Source organism: Myotis yumanensis, unplaced genomic scaffold (genome assembly GCF_028538775.1).
Source record: "Myotis yumanensis isolate MYYU_CA2020_CCGP unplaced genomic scaffold, mMyoYum1.0.hap1 SCAF_19, whole genome shotgun sequence".
NCBI classification, from domain to species: Eukaryota; Metazoa; Chordata; class Mammalia; order Chiroptera; family Vespertilionidae; genus Myotis; species Myotis yumanensis.
In genome coordinates this window covers 11665350-11689263 of record NW_027223770.1, presented here as the reverse complement: position 1 = coordinate 11689263, position 23914 = coordinate 11665350, and the positions used below count along the sequence as shown (strand labels likewise).

At 38.0% G+C, this 23914-nt stretch overlaps 1 protein-coding gene across 2 annotated transcripts; it reads left to right on the top strand.

The window, feature by feature from the left end:
- The first annotated feature begins 5352 nt into the window (after positions 1-5352).
- On the top strand, positions 5353-22733 carry RSRC2 (arginine and serine rich coiled-coil 2). Of its 2 annotated transcripts, none has more exons than XM_070399624.1 (10): positions 5353-5488; positions 10732-10888; positions 11984-12027; positions 14441-14631; positions 15402-15605; positions 17135-17257; positions 19387-19466; positions 19904-20136; positions 20910-20999; positions 21768-22733. In XM_070399624.1, exons 1-10 carry the CDS (start codon positions 5483-5485, stop codon positions 21945-21947), a joined length of 1308 nt encoding a protein of 435 aa, XP_070255725.1. In that variant the 5' UTR covers positions 5353-5482; the 3' UTR covers positions 21948-22733. The 2 variants fall into 2 exon arrangements, with proteins under 2 accessions (XP_070255725.1, XP_070255723.1); XM_070399622.1 differs by having other exon boundaries at positions 14420-14631.
- Positions 22734-23914: the final 1181 nt, after the last annotated feature.

Sequence of the window (23914 nt, the reverse complement as noted above, 5' to 3'; positions counted from 1 at the left end):
GTTTCATTTGAAATAAACCTTTAACCAGTAGAGCAAAAAATCAATAAAAGCTCTGGAGAGAATCGAAGATGGCGGCATAGGTAAAACACCAGAGACTGCCGCCGTGGACAACCACTTCAAAAATACAACTAAAAGTCGGAGCGGACATCAACCAGAACCACGGGAAGGCTGGCTGAGGAGAGTCTCTTCAACTAGAAGCAAGAACAACAGCATTCCGACGCTCAGCGGAGGCGCAGTGTGGAAAATTTAAAGGTACGGCGGTGCGGTGGTGAGGGTGCGCGCGCAAAGCGGGCTGGCGGCTGAGGGCGCGATTGTCGTTTTCAATTAGGAGCGAATCTCAGACTCTGGGCTACAGATCCGGGCGAGTCTCTAGGGACCCAGACTCAAACGGGAGAAGCGGGACTGTCTGGCTACGGCCCCTCCGAGGTTTGCAGCGATTGCTGGGACAGAGAGGCAGAGCCCCTGGGGATGGACTGAGAGCGGCCATAGCTGCTCCCTCCCCCCGCCCTGTTGAGCCCGCCCCGCCCAAACCCTGCGCACAACCATTTGCCGACCGCCTCAGGCAAGGGCTGGACTAGCACCTCCCCTGAGGACTGAAGTTTTCCCACAGCTGATTTCCACCGCCAGTCCGCCTGATGGTCAAATCCCTCTAGTGTTAACTACAACAATTAAGGCTTCGCTAGAACAAGACTGCGCACAGAGACCACAAGGGGGTGCACCAAGAAAGCATAAAAGATGCGGAGACAAAAAAACATGACAGAAATGGAGGATATGGAGCTAAGAATCGCAATTTTGAGGGCTTGCCATAAATTTGTGCAGAGCCTCACGAAAACTAATGAGACCCTCGATGCTACGATAAAGAAATTAGAAAGTAAGCATACACGGACTGAAATAAAGAATATTATACCCAATAGCAGACCAGAGGAGTGCAAGAATCAAACCAAAGATTCGACAAAAAACACCCAATTGGAAAAGCATAATGAAAAAAGAATCCAAAAGTGTGAAGACAGCGTAAGGAGCCTCTGGGACAGCTTTAAGCGGACTAATATCAGAGTCATTGGAGTCCCAGAAGATGAGAGACAGCAAGATATTGAAAACCTATTTCAAGAAATAATGGCAGAAAACTTCCCCCACCTAGTGAAAGAAATGGACTTACAGGTCCAAGAAGCGCAGAGAACCCCAAACAAAAGGAATCCAAAGAGGACCACACCAAGACACATCATCATTAAAATGCCAAGAGCAAAAGACAAAGAGAAAATCTTAAAAGCAGCAAGAGAAAGAGGCTCAATTACCTACAAGGGAATACCCATACGACTGTCAGCTGATTTCTCAACAGAAACTTTGCAGGCCAGAAGGGAATGGCAAGAAATATTCAAAGTGCTGAATACCAAGAACCTACAACCAAGATTACTTTATCCAGCAAAGCTATCATTCAGAATTGAAGGTCAGATAAAGAGCTTCACAGATAAGGAAAAACTAAAGGAGTTCATCACCGCCAAACCAGTATTATATGAAATGCTGAAAGGTATCCTTTAAGAAGAGGAAGAAGAAAAAGGTAAAGATACGAATTATGAACAACAAATATGCATCAACAAATGAATCTAAGAATCAAGTGAATAAATAACCTGATGTACAGAATGAACTGGTGACTATAATGAATCAGGGACATAGAAAGGGAATGGACTGACTATTCTTGGGGGGGAAAGGGGAATGGGAGATTCGGGAAGAGACTGGACAAAAATCATGCACCTATGGATGAACTCAGTGGGTGGGGAGTGAGGGTGGAGGGTGGGGTGGGAGCTGGAAGGAGGGGAGTTATGGGGGGAAAAAAGAGGAACAAATGTAATAATCTGAACAATAAAGATTTTAAAAAAATAAATAAATAAATAAAAGCTCTGGAGTCAGATTGTATGGGATATCTTAGGATGGTAAGGTTCCAGATGAACTTTAAAAAAATGTCCATTATCCCAGCCAGTGTGGCTCAGTGGTTGAACGTTGATTTATGAATCAGGTCAGGGTTCGATTCCAGTCAAGGCACATGCGTGGATTGTCCACTCGATCCCCAGTGGGGGGCATGCAGGAGGCAGCTGATCAATGATTGTGTCTCATCATTGACGTTTCTATCTCTCCCTCTCTGAAATCAATAAAAACATATTTTTTAAAATGGGGTAATCTATATCATAGAAGACAGATGAGATTTAAAAAACAGTAATAGCCCTAGTTGCTTTGGCTCAGTGGGTAGAGCATCAGCCTGTGGACTGAAGGGTCTCAGGTTGGATTCCAGTCAAGGGCACGTGCCCAGGTTTCGGGCTTGATCCCCAGTAGGGGGCATGCACGAGGCAGCCAATCAATGGTTCTCTCTCATCATTGATGTTTCTATCTCTCTCTCCCTTCCCCCTCCCTCTCTGAAATCAATAAAGATATATTTAAAATAAATAAATAAATAAAAATAAAAAATAGTAATAAATAAATATCCATTTATGTTTCCAGTATCTTACAAAAATGAACAATACTGGGGAAGAAGAAAAACCTGGATTAGGTTTCTGGCTGAATCAAAGAGTATATCTGTAACCTTAGTCATATAACCATCTCAACAAAGATTTATATAACTCATTTTATGTGCGGTCTGAGTCAGAACAGAATACTAAGATGAAAAATGAAAAACAATCTCTGGATTAAGACTTTAAGACTGCTGGGGAACAATAACCAAATAATTACAATTGTGTGTTTTTTTAATATATATATTTTTTATTGATTTCAGAGAGGAAGGGAAAGGGAGAAACATCAATGATGAAAGATAATCATTGATTGGCTGCTTCCTGCACACCCCACACTGGGGATCAAGCTCACAATCCGGGCATGTGCCCTGACGGGGAATCAAACCGTGACCTCCTGGTTCATAGATTGACTCTCAACCAGAGCCACGCCAGTCCGGCTAATTACAATTATTTTGATACACGTCAGAATATGTTTTAAAATCTATGGCAAGTGCAGCACAGGGAAGGAAAATTTTTATGTAAACTATGCACTCTTCCATATTTACTTGTCCTTTTAGCAAGCAACTTAATCTTTGTTTCTCAATTTGCTAACCTATAGAATAGGAATATAGTTGTACCTACCTGAAAGGTTATGAGTTTTAAATGTTCACAAAATAATTCTAGGGCCCTAACCGGTTTGGCTCAGTGGATGGAGCGTCGGCCTGCGGACTCAAGGGTCCCAGATTCGATTCCAGTCAAGGGCATATACCTTGGTTGTGGGCACATACCCAGTAGGGAGTATGCAGGAGGCAGCTGATCGATGTTCCTCTCTCATCGATGTTTCTAACTCTCTGTCCCTCTCCCTTCCTCTCTGTAAAAAAATCAATAAAGTATATTATAAAAAAATAATTCTTGGTTCATGGAAAGCACTCCATTTTAAGGGTTAGCGAATTTATTATTGCTCTTGGTGGAAGCAGTAATAATTTAAGGTCACAGTTTTTTATTTTTATATTTTTTAAAATATATTTTTATTGATTTCAGAGAGGAAGGGAGAGGGAGAGAGAGATAGAAACATCAATGATGAGAGAGACTCATTGATTGGCTGCCTCCTGTGTGCCCCAGGGATCAAGCCTGCAACCTGGGACCCTTCAGTCCGCAGGCTGACACTCTATCCACTGAGCAAAACCAGCTAGGGCTATTTTTCAATTAGAATTAACAAACAAAGTCATATTAGTTTCAGGTGGACAACAGTGAGTTTTTGTTAGAGGAGCTCTTTAAATACAGGAGAAGAGTTCTTACTAAGAGGGTAAGCAAGGGCACAGAAAGAAAGCTTGTCAGAATAGCCTATAGTTTTAGTGGCTGGTGTTCCGGTGGGAGTTGGGAGATTGAGACAGGCGTGGCAGGATACTAGTAGAGTGAATACTTTTATGGGTCTCAGGGTCCCACATCTGTAAAAATAGTGATGGCAGAAAAGGGTTTTATCATTATGAAGTGTATATTCTTTTTTTAAAAATATGTTCTTATTGATGTTAGAGAGGAAGGGAGGGGGAGGGGGAGGGGGAGGGAGGGACAAGGGAGAGAGAGAAATATCATTTATGAGAATCATTGATCGGCTGTCTCCTGCACGCCCCCTACTGGGGACAGAGCCCACAACCCAGGCATGTGCCCTGACCAGGAATCCAATGGTGACCTCCTGGTTGATGCTCAACCATTTGAGCCACACCGGCCAGGCATGAAGTGTATATTCTTGTAGGAAGGTCATAAATAAAATAGTTAACACGTATTGAATATACAAGATAGTTTGGAATGCTTTATTCATTTAGTCAGCACAACAGCCCATTTGACAGATGAGATTAAATAAACGGCCACTGTCACCTAAAGCGAGTAAATGATGCAGCGAGACAAGAAAACGCCAATCTCCGCCTGCTATGACCTGTTACACTCCCTCCCTACGAAAAAATAAACAAACGCACAATTACAAACAGGTCAAGTGTATCAAGTAAACAAAACGGTGCTAAGGGATGGGGAGGGTCTCTTAAGGAGGACCTGTTTGGAAAGGGAAGGAGATGAAATCTAACCTGAGACCCGAACAGCAAGAAGCCAACTATTAGTTGCCAAGTCTCAGAGGCTGGGACGAGTTTGGGGCGAGAATGGAACGGTGCGGGAGCTAAACGCATCCTCGACTTCCAGGTTGGGTTTATCCTCAGGACAAGGGAGAAGACACCAAGCAAACTGAGTGATACGATTTAACTAATGACGTGGGAGCACTTTGGCTGCTGGCTGGAGAACAGATCCGCGAATTAAGCGAAATGAAACAGTATCAATCAGACCACCGTGCATCAACATCGGCTGGACGCCGGGACCAGCAAGAACCGACTCGAACCTCTCCCACCAGAGTCTGGAAGGGAAAACACCCCACACTGTGCTGAGGGCGCTGCTACTTCGACCTGGACCCACTCCCAGTCCCTACAGCAGCGCGACAATCCCCCCCCACACACACACAGAGACAATCCTCACCTGCAATTGGAGAAACTAAAGCGGAACACTCAGTTTTAGGGCCGCTCTTTTGGACTCTAACCGCCCTTAAGGTCTTCAGGTTCTAGCCGGACTTTAAATTGGCGGGAGAAGACCAAGCCCAACCCCTCTTACGGCGGCCGGACAAGGCCAAGATTGCTGTAGAATCGAAATAGGAAGTCGCCCCACCCTAAATCCCACCCTTTCCGGTCGCCAGGCTGAGCCCTCTAGTGGCTCCGCCCTCCTTCCAGGCATTCCACGCCCCCTTCCAAAGAGCAACCAATCACTGCCCCGATCACCGCGTTGCTATAGCGAGTCTTATCACCACCCTCTTTACTCCCAGCAAGCTGTGCGGAACGCCGGGCCTCTTCCCCTTTGTGCCATCCGGGTCTTTTTGCCCGAGTTGTTCAGTCTGTGGCGAAGCGTCAGGGCGACTAGTACTGTAGAGAGCGGCAAGTAGAGGAGCCGCTTTAGCGGCCAGGACTCTGACTATGGAGGTAGGTGCCTAATCTGAGTTGGAAGCCAGGGATATTTTTCGGCTTCTCTCAAAGAGTGCGCGAACGGCTGCCGGAGCTGTTGTCCGCGCGTGTGTGGACAAAATGGCGCCGCGGCCTTCTTCTGCGCCCGCCATCATGGCTGCCGGCCTCAGGGAGGGGGACTAACGCGGTGTCTGTGGGGGTGGGGAGCTGCAAGGAGTGTCTTTTTCCAGAACTTTCCTCTTCCCTTTTATTTTTCCCTTTCGGCCCGCAGAACTGCCTTCAGTTAAGCTTAATCCCTCGGGTCATTGATTTACATGGAGTTTCATTAAGGATTTGGGAATACGTTCGCGATGGGGCAGAGAGAAAAGTGATCCGGGTCGTCTGAAAAATATTGGGTCAAGTAAGGTCTAGAAGGGATAGAAAGGTGAAAAGAGCAGTCTTGTAGCGGTTTTTTTTTTTTTTGTTTCGTTTTTTGCTTACGTTCAAAAAGATGATTCTAGTTGCATAGTTTCAGTTAGCGTTTCGTCTGTGTAAACCTTCGTTTGTTCCTCATTGGGGAAGATGTTGGTGGAAGGGAGTGAAAATTCGACTTCATTAGAAAAGGCTTTGGAACGACGGATTCTGATGGATGCTCCGTTTCCCGAGCGGCTCATGATAGAATCGGTTTGAAGTCTTGCTGAAGCATTATAATCAAGCCCTATCTTTGGATCGTTCCGTTAAATAGAACACTCTGAGGTGTCCTATTTAACCTTAAATTTTAAAAAATAAAGCTCTTGAGTGATCTCTTCTAAACATGATGCCTGCTTTGGGCTTAAGACGCCCGAACCCGATGGATCTCGTTACAGTCTTGTGTAATTACTTCATTTTTACTTAATCCCGTTAAAAGAAAAATGCAGGCATTTTGCATTCTTTTCCAGTGACTAAAAATTTTCTCATTTTCGAAAATAAATAGTACTGGTAAGCATAATGAAAAAGACGTAGTTTACTGTTCCTATTAGTTGGGATATCAGTAATTAGTAAGGATGGTTCCCCCCACACACACACACTGAATTGTTTGAATTTGCAATCTATTTTTTATATACATATATATATATAAAATAAGGTTTCAGACAGTTGGCAGGCTATTTTGTATTTATGCAACTAATCGATTTAATGTTTTCCTTTGTGTTTTGGGCCTCTTAATGTATTTCACCTGGTCTCATGTTTTTAAAAATGAAATCAACTCAAACGTGTTTCTGCAGTTCCTCCTTCAATAAAAAGACATAATTCCTGGAGAAGTGGCCTAGTATTAAATCCAACTATCTTCTTTGCACTGGGAAAAATGTGTGTATGCCAAGTCTTGAGCTTTACTAGGGTTTTAAACCAAATGTAAATTTCAAGAAACAATGGTGGCCTTCCACTAGAGCAAATGCTGGAGTACAGGGCAGTTTTGCAGTTTAAGGTGTTCATATAGAAGTCCCTGCTGAATGAAAAGCTTAGAAATTTAAAAAGGTTTTTTTTTTTTTCATTCTCACCGAGGATACTTTTCCCTTGAGCTTTAGAGATAGTGGAAGAGACAGGGAGAGATCGAGAGAGAAACACATCATATGCCTCCTGCACGCCCCCAACCGGGGCCAGGGATTGAGCCTGCAACTGAATGAGGCATGTGCTCCTGGTTGGAATCAAACCTGGGACCCAGTCTGCCGGCTGAAGCTCCATCCACTGAACCAAACTTAGTAGGGTAAAAGGTTATAAATTGTTAGAGAAATTCAATATTCAATTGGTTGGGGGTGGTAGTTTCATCATGCTAGTTTAAAATATGCTCGAGTAAATAAAAGTTCTGCATGAGCTAAGCCGCTGCCTATCATTCCTGTCTGTTGAGTGATGGGGTGGTTTTGTTGACCTATGGTGTGTTTACAGATGGAAGTGGCTGTTGGGTGTCATTAGGCAGCCTGTAAGACCAGGTGCCTTTCCTCAAGCCAAGAGCATTGGACTTCCTTTAAAAGCCAGTCTTTCGTGATGTTAAGCACGTATTGCTAAATAAACCCAGAAAACTTTTATTGCCTGCCTAGATGTTGGCTTTTCCGTGGAAAGGTGGTTTTCAGTTCTAGTCATGATAACTGTAAAAGTGAGCTGTGCCAGTGGTTCTGGAATGCGCTCTTGGTGTATCAGGCACTGTGAGAAGTGACAGCAGTGCTCCCAGTTTTTGCAATTTCTTATTTAAAAAAGGACCAGTGTTGTGAAAATCAGAATCTTTAATTGTTTAATACAGTTTTGTTCATAGTAGACAGTGAGGAGTATCATCTTTATTTATTTTTTTAAACAAAACAGGACACAGGAGTATCATCTTTAGATGAGTCAGCTGTGTTGCTGGATCTCATTTTTAAAATGAGAAAGTTGAGCTCGATTCTAAGGGATGGAAGCCTTTCAGTATAAGATTTTTTTAATTTATTTTATTGATTGGTTTTTAGAGAGAAACATCGATTTATTGTTCCACTTCTTTATTTATGCATTCATTGGTTGTTTCCTGTATGTGCCCTGACCAGAGATGGAACCTGCAACCTTGGCATAACACAACAAGCTATCTGACCAGGGTCCTTGTGTTTCTTGCTGGGGGTTTTTGGGTACCATTGTTAGAGGCTTAACACATAACTTATGTGTTTAATCCCAACTAGCCTGTAAATCTTTCCTTTTTAATTTATAATTTTATTCCTGGAGTCTAGCATGGAGTTTGGTACATTTTTATACTCAGTAAACAATTGTTGAAATAATGCAACCTCTCACACGTCATTTATTAAAAAGTTTGTTTTCTAAACTAACCTTCCTAAGGGGAGAATTTTTTTTTTTTTTAAGTGTTCCTTTTTTTTTTTAATATTTTAATAATTTTTATTTCTTACAGTATTACAAAGAGTATTACATATGTCTCCTTTTTTCCCCCCTTGACATTCCCCCGGCCCCTACCCCCCCACCCCCCACCCCCGCCCCGTGTCTTGTGTCCATTGGTTAATCTTATATGCATGCATATAAGTCCTTCAGTTGGTCTCTTAATCCCCCCCCAACCCTCCCCAGGCTTCCCACTGTAGTTTAACATTCTGTTCAATGTTGCTCTGCTTCTGTATCTACCCCTGTTCATCAGTCCATACTGGTCCTAAGGGGAGAATTTTATGTTTTATTCCTGCTGATATTGTATAATGATCCCCCATTTATCCAATTCGGCTTTCTTCTGTAAAGGGCAAGATCATAAATATTTTAGGCATTGTGGACCACATAGAATCTCTATCATATTCTTTGCTGGTTGACTTGTTTGTTCACTCCTTTTGACAATGCTTTTAAAAATGTGAAACAGATTTGGCTCAGTGGATAGAGCGTGTCTGCCTGCAGACTGAAGGATCTGGGTTCCATTCCCGTCAAGGGCAAACAGCCGGTTGCGGGCTCGATCCCCAGTAGGGGCTTGTGAGAGGCAGCCGCTCAATGATTCTTTCATCATTGATGTTTCTAGCTTCCTCTCGCTTCCTCTCTGAAGTCAATAAAAACATTTTTAAAAAATACACAAGTCATTCTTAGCTCAAGAGTCATATTTTGCCAGCCCCTGTCCTAAGTAATCAACTCCCCAGGCATATTAATCTGACTCATTTATATAAATTTCTTGCTTTGTGGTGGTCCTCGGGTTATTTGTAATTTGGACCACACTGTTCAGCAGAGCCCCAGAAATATTTTTTAACAAAAAACTAATAACTAGAATTCATTTATTTCTTTGCTAAGTACTATGTAGTTATGTGCAAGGCAGATGAAATTGCCTTCTGTAAACTGGAAAACAAAGTGATATTTAGATGACAGAATCTAGTTTGAGGTATATGGGGTCTCTAGGAAAGAGTATGTACAGTTAACTTGACTAACGTAAATTTTCTTATATTGTGATAACTTAAAAACTGCTTTAAAGCAGAAAAAAACTTAATGTTTCCATAGCATATGTGAGGAGAGGCAGACCTTATTTTGCAGCAGCACTCTGCCAAGGGGCTGTTTTCATTAAAGAGGGTTAATGGAATTAAGATTGGGTTCTCAGATAGGTAAGTTAATTTTCTGTTACTCTTTTCAGCAGTATTCTCTCTGCTATTTTAACCCTTTTCGGTCCAACGTGGAGGCTGACTCGACACACCAGGTGCTAGGAGCAGGTCCAATGTCGAGCTGAGGTCTAGTGAGACAGATAACTTCAACATTCAATCCCATCCATTAATTTGGACCAGACTGTTTGAATTCCAAAAATAAAATTGGACCGCAAAGGGTTAAGATTTTACAGTATGGGTATGGAAGTCTCTTGAACAGCTCATTTAAAGGTATTGTTAAAGTTGGCTAATTGAGTTCACAAATTTTAAATGAACTAAATTTTCTCTATTTGAATGTTCATTGGAAATAGTTGGAGCCCTTCTCTTCCCCCTTATTTTGAAAGTTAAAAAAATGATTAAAAATACGTTAGTCTAGCCCTAACCGGTTTTGCTCAGTGGATAGAGCGTCGGCCTGAGGACTGAGGGGTCCCAGGTTCCATTCCAGTCAAGGGCATGTACCTTGGTTACGGGCACATCCCCAGTAGGGGGTGTGCAGGAGGCAGCTGATCGATGTTTCTCTCATTGATGTTTCTAACTATCCCTTTCCCTTCCTCTCTGTAAAAAATCAATAAAATATTTTTTTAAAAAAAATACATTAGTCTAATTGCATATGCCTTTGGTATTGGGTTAGTCATTTTGATTTATTCATGCCTATTTATCTTCCCTCCCCTCCCCATCCTCCTTTTTTTAATTTACCTCAGAGAGTAAGGGAGAGGGAGAGAGATAGAAACATCAATGATAGAATTGTTGATTGGCTGGCTCCTGCATGCCCCACACTGGGGATTGAGCCTGCAACCTGGGCATGTGCCCTGACCAGGAATCGAACAGTGACATCTTGGTCATAATTTGACGCTCAACCACTGAGACATGCCAACTGGGCTCCCCACCCTCTCTTTTAAGAAATTGGTGCCCTGACCGGTTTGGCTCAGTGGATAGAGCGTCGGCCTGCAGACTGAAAGGTCCCAGGTTAGATTCCGGTCAAGGGCATGTACCTTGGTTGCAGGCACATCCCCAGTAGGGGGTGTGCAGGAGGCAGCTGATCGATGTTTCTCTCTCATCGATGTTTCTAACTCTCTATCCCTCTCCCTTCCTCTCTGTTAAAAAATCAATAAAATACATTTTTTAAAAAATTGGTAAGTGTAATTAAGAACTTACGATCATTTTCCTTTAAACTTTTAGGCTAGTGATACAGAGCGAGATGGACTAGCCCCAGAAAAGACATCCCCAGATAGCGACAAGAAAAAAGAGCAGTCAGATGTATCTGTTTCTCCTAGAGCCTCAAAACATCATTATTCAAGATCACGATCAAGGTCAAGAGAAAGAAAACGAAAGTCAGGTATGAATTGCTGAAAATGGTAATAAATACTACCAGCATAATCAGTAAACATGTATAAGACAAACTGTTTGTTGATATAAGTAATGTGTTCTCCCCATTTTAGAGATGGATAATGAAAATCCATTGGTGATTTTTCTGGAGACCTTTTCAGTTATGAGCAATACAAATATTCTAATGTAGAAATTTTCTTACTTGTCCAAAGGCTACAGTGTATGTTTAAATTTGTGTCATAGTGACTACTTTTTAACTATGATGTTTAAGTTTCATTTTTTCAACAATGGCAAAATATGTTGAAAGATGTAGTAGTCTGGACAGAGGTATATTATTCTAGACTTATTTAATATCCTTTGTTGTAAGTTACAAGAACATTTTTAGCCTTGGGCTTTGTTTTTTGGTGTGTGGTTTTTTAAATTGATTTTTTGAGAGAGAGAGAGAGAGAGACCAGTTTGTTGTTCCACCCATTTATGCATTCATTGGCTTGATTCTTGTATGTGCCCTGACTGGGGATCGAACCCACAACCTTGGCAAATTGGGATGATGCTTTAACCAACTGAGCTACCCGGCCAGGACTTCACTTTTTTTATTTTTATTTAATGTTAGAGTATTTCTGAAGCAAGAGGTTTTGCATTTAGAAATGCACCTTATTCATTTTAAAAAACTAGACTGATGCATTGTAGATAGCATGATTTTTTGCTATTTTTAAAAAAGTATTACGATTTAATAAAGAGGTTAAGAGAAGTAGAATAGTAATGAGTTACAAGTTTTAAGGCTTGAGCTCTAGTTCTTTATCCTTTGTGTCCATATTATAAACGATTTTGAGTCTAAAAGACAATGTCTTTTTTACTTGTCATGGAACTTTTTTTTTTGCTTCTGTCTCTTGATTATATTCTGGTTTGTTCGTATTGCTTGATATGTCCTAAATATGTACAGTATTAATGTGATAGAATAACCCTACTCTGCTATAAAAAAAATAGTTTCTGAAAGAGACTACTAGTAAGTCAAATGGACTGGAAATTGTTCTTTATATGAGTATTGAAATTTGTGTTTGAGATGATTCTGTATCTTTGTTTATGGTGAATATTTGTGTCTTCACAGATAATGAAGGAAGAAAACACAGGAGCCGGAGCAGAAGCAAAGAGGTAATTAACACTTTGTAGTGAATAGGCAGTTTAAAGTACTTGTAAAATATCTGGTAGAAATGTTTGTGTGTGAATATGTGATATTGTCAAGGTAAGTACCAAAACTTGACATTTAAAAGGTTTAATTGAATTATAAAATAAGCATGATTTGGATTCATCGTTTTTCAAAGAAGATAGTTGTTTATATGAAAAGTTCATTCAAAAACTATTAATTTTATTATGCTGTGAAAGTATTCACAATAAAAATTTCATATGAAGAATATAATTGGATTTTTAGGCCTGTCACACAGAGCTTCCATTAATCTGAGGTCCCGAGTCTCCTTATGCCTGATAACCATTCAGGATTTTTAAATAGCAATACACTAGATATCTGTGGGCTACTTTTTCTTTATGGAAGATAACAAGAGTCCTCTTTTCATTAGTTAACTATAGTTCTGTTTCTGTAATAGTGGTATTGAATTTTGAAGTAAGAGCATCAGTGAGGGACAGCTAGAAAAGTGGCGGTGACAGCAAAACTTGAGGAAAAAGAAAGGCAGCAGCTCTATTGTAACGGAGTTAACCCACCTGAGAAGACAGAGCTAGCCAACAGGGATAGCGGAAGTAGCGGCCAAAAAGTGCAGTCTTATGGGGGCTGGGCAAGGGTCCTAAAACAAACATGGGCAGGGACTTCACCTCTTCCCCTAATGGAAGCTCTGTTAAATTTTTAATTTAGGAGAGTTTTTGTGAAAATGACTATTTTGTTTAGCTCACATGATAACATTTCTATAATAAATCATACTCAGCGTGCTAATGCGCGAAGAGACTGAACTGAAGACGCTGCAGACTCAGATAGCAAAATAATAAGCCTACTTCATGATAAGGTAACTATTAGTCATTCAAACTCCTATTTCCCTTAAGTATATCTTAAATCAGTTAAGGGTTTTAATGGTTTTTTAAAAAAATTAATAGTAATGTTACAAGTGAAAAACTGGTTTGAAATAAACTCTAAAACCTTTGGAAGTTTAACTAAACACCTTTACAGTTTGCTGCTGTATGGCAAAATCAAGGGAATATTTTTTATAAGCTCATTTTAGAGAACTGGCATTGAAACTAAAATTTAGCTGTGTCTCCAGGTCTCTTATTTTTCTGCAAAATAATAAATACTATCATCATTTTCAGATATATCATCATGCATGTTCTAAAATGTTTGGCCAAATGTTTGTTTTCAAATTAATCTTGAGTGTAAAGAAATAACTTACAGCCTATTTTGGGAAACATGAAATAAGTGTCCTATCATAGAAAAGCAGTGGGCTGAGCATCAGGAGAACATGGGGCCTGGTTTCAGCTCTGCTGCTGTGTAGCTTTGTGACTACATCTTAGTTTTGTTATACATAAAGTCAGAGGAATTAGAGGGTCTGAGTTTCCTTTGAGCTTTAAAATTGTGATTCTGAGATATCCAGGATTTTAAGCTTTAGCCACAAGATGGATTTGACAAATATTAATGTGGGGAAATATATGATGTTTTACACTTCTAACTAAGTACGTGAGTATAGGATGGAGACTTGATCATACTATTTTAGCTCAGTCTCTGAATGCATAATGTTGTGAAAACAAAAGCCTTGGTTTTTAATCTTTCAAAATAACGGGAGAAGTATGTATTGTGTTATGGTATGGGGATTAATTGTTATATCTAGTTTGATTGCATAAAAATTAAAACAGATACGGTTGCCATTTTCTATCCTAGGTACATGAAATGTAATAGAACTCCAAGCCTGTTGGGATATTGCAAGATGAAAAGTGATTGCCTCACAGTTTTAGACATTGGGAGAAAAATCAAGAGACGTCTTTTAGAAAGGATATTGCAATATAGCTATAAAAAGGACACTTCAGCTCTGCGTAAAGTAACTTGAAATTGCAGAAAATATTAATACTTAGTAAAATTAATTTTATTTAGCTACCTAACTTGAAATGCATTTTCTGGTGCATTTCTGTGTGTCCTTCTTATCTTTATTATTGTTAACTATTTAAATGTCAAATAATATTACATATTCTGGATTTAGAAGTTGATGTATATATTTGGTCTGTTCATTTAAAAGGTTTGTTGGAAATTTTTCAAAAATTTTGATACATGTGTACTTCCCTTATTTTAGATAAAAAACATTAGGGGTTCATATTTTCAACGTTGAAAATTGTTTTAATTGTGGTATTGAAAATATTTGGGGGAGGAAACTGCCTTTGGGGGGTTTATAAAGGAAGGGTAAAATTATTAATATACCTGCAACATATGGGTGATGTGAAACTAGGTCGTTTTTAAAATTTGCCACATACTCCTAAGGTTACTAATGTTGCATCACAACATTTTTGTTTACTGATACCCATACTAACTTTCTTTGTTGCACTATTTTCCTGAAAGAACCAACTTCTTCTTAAACAGGCAAGAAGACATGAATCCAAAGATAAATCCTCTAAGAAACACAAGTCTGACGAACATAATGACAAAGAACACTCTTCTGATAAGGGAAGAGAGCGACTAAATTCATCTGAAAATGGTGAGGACAGACACAAACGCAAAGAAAGAAAGTCATCAAGGGGCAGAAGTCACTCAAGATCTAGGTCTCGTGAAAGGTAACTAGTTCTGGTGTTTATGAGTACCTTCTAAAGAGCTCCCTAAATTGCATAAAGCTTCTCATTACCCAGCACTACCCCCAAAAATCTTAATTAGAACATTGATTTTTTTTTTTTTCTAACTTGACTGTTCCTGTCCACTGATGTCCACTAATAGAAATCTTTTGGGCTATCTTTTGCAGTGAAAAAAATTCTATTGCTAAACTATGTTTATATAATTTAAACAATATGACTATCTTTTTACATTGCTGATACAGGATTTATTTGCTCCTAAATTCTAATCTAGATGTTCCTCTTGTGGTATAGATGAAAATGCAGAGATTTTTGAGATACTGGGTCATGGCTCCAATTTGTGGAATTTTTGGTTTTTGTTTTAAGAATCGAGTATTTAACTTGTTTGTAGATTTCTGTGGGGAATATGTGGTAGATTCAGTCAAAATTTTTCAGTAGTAGACTTAACACGATTATGTTCTTAAATTTTACAAATACTTTAGTAAGACAATAGGTTTTGAACTATTAAATCTTAAATTGGGTAGGATGCTTTGCTTTTTTGATGTGTTATAGTTGTACTGTGTTTGCTAAGAGACATTAAGAACAAAGGTTAATTTTTTATTGTAACTTTGTATTGAAAACCTCAAACTATCTTTTCTGTACGCATTACAGTGTAGTTTATTGTATCTTGACTGCATACACTACAGATAACTAATTTGTAACATCTATAAATTGAAAAGACACACTTTTAACTACAAATTTCTGTGCTTTAATTTTAGGCGTCATCGTAGTAGAAGCAGGGAGCGGAAGAAGTCTCGATCCCGGAGTAGGGAACGGAAGAAGTCAAGATCCAGAAGCAGAGAGAGGAAGAAATCACGATCCAGAAGCAGGGAAAGAAAACGCCGAATCCGATCTCGTTCCCGCTCAAGATCAAGACACAGACATAGGAGTAGAAGCAGGAGTAGGACAAGGAGTAGAAGTCGGTGGGTATTCACCATCTTGGTTAAATTCAAATAAGCCCTTCACAGGCTCTGTTTGTCTTCTTTCAACCTGAGAATATTTAAATTGTGGGTCAAAATTTACAGAATACGTAATCATATCCTAACGGAGAAAGAACAGATCTAAATATTTATGTGGCATTCTTTCATAGTCTAATTTGACCAGATTGTTGTGAAGCAGGTGTGAATAGTCCCATTTAAAGTTATTTTAGTTGTTTGATACACTGAATTCATTTTCATCGTGCTTGAGTTATAATCACAATAGTTTCTTACATCCCTACTCTGTGGTATATATTACGGCATAGTTCTTTCTGTGTATTAGCTCATCTGATTCTCAAAACAACTGTTTTGTGGGCTAGGCTCATCAGACTTAGAGAGGTTGAATAACTTGCCCAGAAGCCCAAAATTAAACAGTTATTAAATGATAAAGCCCAGACCAGTTCCCAAATGTGTCTGAATGTAAAGTCAGTGTATGCGCTTAACCCACCGTACTGTATATACTATCTCAGATACCCAAAAAAATGAGCACAGATTATGCTTTATAGAATTGTACACTTAAGACTTACGTTATTAACCAGTGTAACCCCAATAAATAAAATTTTTTTAAAGATGACCTTAATTCAAACCTGTCATGATTGAGAGGAGGCTTTAATTTGTTGAGACAGGACAATAAGGAGCATGGGGGGCATTATTAATATTCAGGGAATATGTCCTCATTTACATAAGAATATTACAGTGTACTATATAGTCACAGGTACTGTTACTAAAGTAATGGGAAAACTTTGTTAATTTTATTGTTTACATCCATTTAATAGATGGAAATATAGATAAAAGTGGACTTGAGCTTATTACAATAACTTGGTTTATTGTTTGATCAGTTTATCCATTTATAATCAGTTTTTGTAGTGCTTTACTCATTTGAGCTTTAACAATTGTAAGATTTAGTGAATCTAAGGTACGTGGTAATTTGACCATTAATGTTTTAAATTGCCATTTGGGGAATTCAGATCCTTATTTATGGTGTTTCTAGTTTTGACTATTGATACTTTTTATTCTGATCAATGCCTGTCTTTTATATGTCTAATTCTTTGTTACAGTGATTCATGCTTTGTATTTTTTAAAACATCTGCAAATTCATTCATTGTAAGTTAAAAGGCTAGGAACATTTAACCTATCCATCTTACTATTAGGCATTCTATATATTGACCTACTCAAGTATGAAATGACTAATGTACATGCCTAGTCTTTGCAACATTGGGTGTAACGGCAGCGAGATTGGAATTAAGCTAAATGTCCATCTATAACAAGGCCGGTTAAATGAACTTAGAAACTAGTCATATACACAAGGAACTTAGGATATCTGTGGAAGATGTAGGGCGGGCAGAAAGCAAAGGGTTCAAAATATATTTCCTATGCAGTTTTATTTTTGTTGAACCATGTAAATATAATTGATTTTGATTCAACGAAGTTATTACTGGGCCATACTGAGACATGTAAAATATGATTTATTACAGAGATAGAAAGAAGAGAATTGAAAAACCAAGGAGATTTAGCAGAAGTTTAAGTGGAACTCCTAGTCCACCTCCCTTCAGAGGCAGAAACACAGCAATGGATGCACAAGAAGCTTTGGCTAGAAGGTGTGTTTATTTCCTTTTTATTTGATCCATTTTTCTCCCCTTTTCAACTTGAAGTAGATGCTCAATTGTGTGGACAAAATGAAAGCTTTCAGTCAGAGAATAATGGAAATAGTTAAATGTAGCCATGAATGCTGTCGCACCTCTGTGATCTAGAACTAAGTAAGTAGTTTACTTCTTACTCTAAACATTTACTTATTGCACAACTGTGGAAAGATTCTACAAGGGTTCCGCTTTTTCCCTTCATGATTAACGAACTTTTCTCAACTCTAGACTCTTAAATATTTTTAGTTTGGAATTGAAATTTTTTAAAAAATCTTAAATCGGATTTCAGAACTTGGTTGAGTTTGCCTCAAACTGTTTTGTGGGTTTTTTGTTTGTTTTTCTCCTTCAAGAAAAGAATCTCTGAAACAATAAATAGAATTTTGTCAATGGTTTCCTTATTATAAACCAATTAACTTGATGTTGTAAATTTTATTCCTGAGAGCATAGGGAGACCGTTGTATTTTTCCACTTTCTAATGGTTCAAAGGTGTGTTGGGACCACACACAGCAGGACTGTCTTACTGAAATCTGCAAAACCATTAAAAGAACTGCCTCATCAATAGAGTCACAAAGTAAAGTAAAATCCAAGTCCTTATTTGCAGGTTTTCCCATATTCTGAAAACTATACTCTTTTGATTTTGACTTTTTTTCTTTATGAAATTGAGTTTGTATTTTTTTTCCATTACAAAAATACAGTTATCAAATGTAACCTGATGGGCTGCTGCCCTGTGAACCCAGCCTGGCAGAAACTCCAGCTGAGCAGCAGCAGCAGCAAAGGTGTGAGCTCACCCCTTCTTCATTCCATTCACCTTAGTGAATGGTGTTTATTCCAAACTTGCAGTGGCCATTTTAAATGTGCAGTCAATAGTAGTCAAGCATATTTTCATTCAAAACTAAGATCAACAGAATTAGGAAATAATTTACGACAATATTAGAACTAATTTATAAAGAATTGGTTCATTAACTCTGACCGGTATTTTTTTAAGTCATAACATTTATTTACTACACGTTTATTGTTTAATTTTTGGATTTTATTAAAATTGAAACTTACTACCTTCTAAAAGGTGGGTTTTTTTTGTGTTTTTTTTTGTTTTGAATTTTGTTTTACTTAAAAAATGATCTACAACTGAACTACCACTATGTTTTACTACTTGATAATACCACATTCCTCGCCCCTTGATAATAACACACTCCAAGGAAAAAGGGGTGGCCTTTAACTTATAATTAGTAAATCAAGGAATTCTTCAAAGAAAAGGGTTTCTCTTCCAGGAACTCATTATGAAGATAATATTACTTAGGATTTTCCATTTAGGGCAGGTACTGACTTGGCAGCACATTTCGTGTGTGTATTGATTAGTGAATTTAATGTGAGCCAGAAATATGTTTTTATTTTGGGGGATGAATTTGCGTTTCATGTTTCCAGTTCCTTTGCTAATGATAAATTCTTTCAGTTGCTAAAAGTGATTTCCTAATACTGAGGTTTTTTACCCTCTTTTTATTAGATTATAGAGGATAGTTTGTATTTGTGTGCCTGTATTGGGAGGAGGTTGGGTTGTTTTGTTTTTATTAATTTGAAGGCTATATAATAAAGTCTATTTAAATGCAAAAATCATTGTCTGCATGTAGATTGGCCTTATTCTATATCAGCCTCCCCCAAGAAGCATTTGGTAAATCTGTAAGCCTTATTTACTTACTACATAACATACTCTAAGACTTACTCAGCTTTCAATGTTATTTGTAAGCTATCATTTTACCCTTATTTCTGTGACCAGCACTGAAAAAAACTGAATAATTTTAATTTTTAAATGATACTCTGTGGGAACTATGTGTGAAAATTATTCCAGTTTTGGGCTATTTAGTGAATTTAAAGATGTTTAAAACCAGTTTTAAAATATTTGCCTGTGACTGATAGCATCTGAACAGTGATTCCCTGGTTGCCCTTTTTTCCCACGTGTAGATTTCAACTTGGGAAAGTGTTAAACTTAAAATTCTAGAAGTGTTTTGTGTCTACTTGTGCACATTCAGAGAAGTACAAAGATAAATACTGGTTTTATATGATTTTAAATTGATTTACATGGTCTTTGACAGGTTGGAAAGGGCAAAGAAGTTACAAGAACAACGAGAAAAGGAAATGGTTGAAAAACAGAAACAACAAGAAATAGCTGCAGGTAATTTTAACACTTACCGTTTGTGGGAATAATGCTAGTAATTTAGAGAACTTTTTAAACTTGTATTCTGGACTGACAGAAAAATGTAATTAGAAGTCTTTCTGTTTAGTATCTGTTAAATGTGCGTAATACTTGTTTTAGTATTTTTAAATGTTTGTGAAATGTCTGAAATAATTTTGTAAACTGAAGAACCATACAAATAAAAGTTTTTATTGTGTTTATAAGTTTAGATACAAGCACCAAAGTTCATTTCCTTGAAACGAACTTTTTACTATTTGCGGAATTCTTTTCATTTTCAGGAAGTAAATGAAGTTATAGTATATATAGGGGGTCATATATAGAAATATATGTATATATCAACAAATACATTCCATGAATGTTGGTGAGTGTTTCTGCTTTGTAACCTAATGCCCAGTCATACTTCTTTCATCTTCCAGCAGCTGCAGCTACTGGGGGTTCTGTTCTCAATGTGGCTGCCCTGTTGGCATCAGGAACGCAGGTAACTCCTCAGATAGCAATGGCAGCTCAGATGGCAGCCCTGCAGGCTAAAGCTTTGGCAGAAACCGGAATAGCTGTACCTAGCTATTATAACCCAGCAGCTGTGAATCCAATGAAATTTGCTGAACAAGAGAAAAAAAGGAAAATGCTTTGGCAAGGCAAGAAAGAAGGGGTAAGTTCTTCTATTCCCCTCTTTTGTCATTTATTCCTAATTAGCAATTGCTTAAGAAAACAAATATGAATTGGAAAAAATTAGTCTGGGTTTTTCTTCTGAGAGCCTAATTAGAATAGTTTAATTTGCTATAGTTATTACTGGAGGAAAATGCATCATCCAGGTCAGGCTTTCAAAGCAAGCCAATAGTGTTATATATTTATTTTTTATGATGTACTTAATTTTCTTTGCTTCATTCTATAATAGAAATCTTAATCCTATATAATAAAAGCTTAAAATGCTAAGTATCCAGTCAACCATTCAAAGCTTAATATGCTAATGATATGCTAAGGCCTTTAACCGTTCGCTATGACGTCCATTTACCACCAGGGGGCAGACACTCCGACCAGTAGGTTAGCTTGCTGCTGGGGTCTGGCCAATCGGGACTGAGTGAGATGGGCCAGACAGGCCCTGGAGCCCTCCTGCGGTCCCTCCCCAGCCCCAGCGTGCACCAGTGGGGTCCCTCAGCCTGGCCTGCGCCTTCTCGCAATCTGGGACCCCTTGGGGGGGATGTCAGAGACCCGATTTTGGCCCGATGTCGCAGGCCAGGCCAAGGGACCCCACTGGTGCACGAATTTGTGCACCACACCTCTAGTATAATTATAAGCTCCATTGATAGAATGTCATAAATGCTATTGTTCCTTCTACTTCATACTATATTATGGAAAGATTTAATACCCTAGTAAAAGGTATTTAAATTTTGCATATTCTAAAAGTTCACCATTTCTTAATAGGACAAATCCCAGTCTGCTGAAATATGGGAAAAGTTGAATTTTGGAAACAAGGACCAAAATGTCAAATTTAGGAAACTAATGGGTATTAAGGTGAGTATATATACTTTCTATTAAAATCATACTAACATATTTTCAGGGTAACATTGATTCTCAACTTCAAAGTTATTTCAGTGATGTATCAACTCTGGGTACTTTTCTTGTTTGTTTATGTTCTCCACATTAATTTTACAGAATTAACTAAAATATTGTTATCACTGGTTGACAACACAAATTATTTTCCTTAAATTAACAGGTTTATTGATTTATTACTGTGTATTTGTACCTTAGGTGAACACTGAGTTCATAACCTTCTGTTTATGAAAAGGAATAATGGATTTGCTTAAAAAGAATAAACACTTCTCATTTTAAGGTTAATGCTACCTGGTGGAATAGGACCCTTTTGATATTTAAAATTTTAAAGAAGCTTTTTTATTTTTTTTAGAACATTGAGTTTTTGCTGAGTAAAGGGTAATACAGGTACAGTGTTAGATTTCATGGAAAGTTCCCCAATGCTCAGACATTGGTCATTATTAAGGAAATTAGTTTTTCACTAAAGGGATATTAAGCTGCACTGAGCTGGCTGTTTACACTGTGTGGCATGTGCTGCCCGTTCTTCATCATGTCCATCCACTTAAAGTTTATTTTTTTTACATCCCAATACCTAGAAGGAACACATGTGCTGAATGAATGAATGAATGAAGCTAAGTAATTGAAGTCAAATATGTATCCCAAAAATGTAATTTACCTGTACTGTCAAGTGAGAGAAGCACTTTTTATTCCTATTAAATTCATTTTAATAATACTTTTCTGTCTGTTTAGAGTGAAGATGAAGCTGGATGTAGCTCAGTTGATGAAGAAAGTTACAAGACTTTGAAGCAACAGGAAGAAGTATTTAGGAATCTAGATGCTCAGTATGAAATGGCAAGGTCACAGACCCATACACAAAGAGGAATGGGATTGGGTTTTACATCATCAATGCGAGGAATGGATGCAGTTTGAAAAAGATCGCTTAATGTTTGGAACTTTCTAAACTTCTGGTTCTGATGTCAGGTCCTTGTTCACCAAACAGCTAGCATTCTAGCTTGCATGGGTGTTGCATTGACTTTAATTTATTGAAAAATAACGATTTTTTTGTAAATATCAGATCAGTGATACTGGTGTTAGTGTTGTAATTAGGTTAAACCCACTTCCATTAAACTTGACAGGACTATAGAAGGACAATATTTTTTAGTTCATGAATTCTACTTTCAAAATATATATAAAAGCTGCAGGTGGGATAAAAATCTCATACATGGATTTTTTCGTGTCCGCTGTCTTGTGTACTTTTGTACTTAACCTTGTACAGTTATTTTCATCTCTTGAAACATGAAAGAAATGTTATGTAGATGTTCTTTAGAAGATCTGGCCATTTGGTACATACCAGCACAAATAAGCTGGGTGGTGATGAAAATAAAAATGGTTTTCTCAAAACTGGTGGTAATTTCAGTTACCTGGAATTATTTGAATTTATTTTATGGTTTCTGTAGCATTTTGCAATTTCTATTAGAAAACACTGGCTAAAAATTCTTCTTTTTTTTAAATTTTTTTGGCAGTACCATAGTGAGCAAAAATGTAAAAGGAAGTTGGGAGCAAGTAAACTTATTAAAATACTACTGTTTTCCTACTATTATAAGGGCCAGAATTGGTGTACAGTATTTGTTAAATATTCCGTATGTTATTCAGGAAATAGATTAATACTTTAAAGGGATGTAAGCACTTTTATTTTAATAAAGTGCCTTATAACAAGTTCTTTGTATTCCCTTTGCTCATTATCCATTAGAAAGTAAAATACTAAAAATTTGGTGATGGGAGGGGACTACAGAACTTGTAATTCATTAGCTTTCCCTAGAAAAATCCTTTGGGAAAGATTGCCACAATGTAATAGCACAATACTGTGAATAGTGGTAAAATTTAAGCCTTTACTATTTTCTAAAATATATTTTTGATTTCAGAGAGGAAGGGAGAGAGAGGTATCAATGATGAGAGTCATTGATTAGCTGCCTCCTGCACGCCCTCTACTGGGGATCAAGGTCCGTGAAGTCCGAAAGGTTGGCGACCACTGCTCTACAGCATTTTAGGAGCTTGCCATTTAATGAATGACATGGTCCATCTTGCACTCATCTAGTGCAGCGTTTTAAAAATTAGTAGCCAAGTTTAAACAAATGAAATTATTACATCTAAACTAATTCAGTAGGTAATCAGTATTTTTAGTTAAGATTTTACATATTTTCATAAGTGTTTTAAATCCAGTGTGTATTTTGTCTTAACATCCTAATTGGGACCAGCCATATGTAGCCATGGGCAACCATATCCAATTGCAGATCTAGAGGGAGGTAGATTAGTAATTGTAAGTTGTATAATTAAATTTTAAGAAGCAATTATTGGAGTCCAGATTTGGGAAGCCAGTTAACTGCTTCACACAATTGGAAATAAGTGTATATGGGAGGCATACTCGGTAGATTTGATTTTATTAAACCTTTTGCTACCCCTTCTTTTCTGTATGTTACTGTGCTTTACATTTCAAGGCCTGTGCTCCATGATGGCTTTACCCTTAATAAGCAACAGGGTAGAGTTGCTGTCCAGGAGGTACTTGGGGGGGAAGCAGGGCAGTAAAACTAAACCACACTGAGGCCCAGTGTATGATGAGCAGTGTGAGAGCAAGTGGGTTTGAGGTTAACTTGGAAGGTAGGGTAGGATTTCATAGCTGTGTATAGGTGTTGAGGAAAACGGCAAATTAAGATGAGGTTTTATTGGGTGAATTTTAAGTTTAGAAAACTTAAATACCATTTAAGAAGTAGTTGGGAAGAGATGGAAATAAGTTCTTTTATATATTGTTCCTGGTTAATCAAGAGTTTCATAGGCCAAAAGATTTATATACTTAAATGCAATTTTAAAAGTTTTTTATTTTAGAGGAAGGGAAAGGGATA

Excerpts from the sequence above, each read along its gene's own strand:
- RSRC2 (XM_070399622.1), top strand. Across the intron at positions 15,606-17,134 it reads AGGACAAGGAGTAGAAGTCG|AGATAGAAAGAAGAGAATTG; the intron begins GTGGGTATTCAC and ends GATTTATTACAG. Across the intron at positions 19,467-19,903 it reads ACAACAAGAAATAGCTGCAG|CAGCTGCAGCTACTGGGGGT; the intron begins GTAATTTTAACA and ends TTCATCTTCCAG.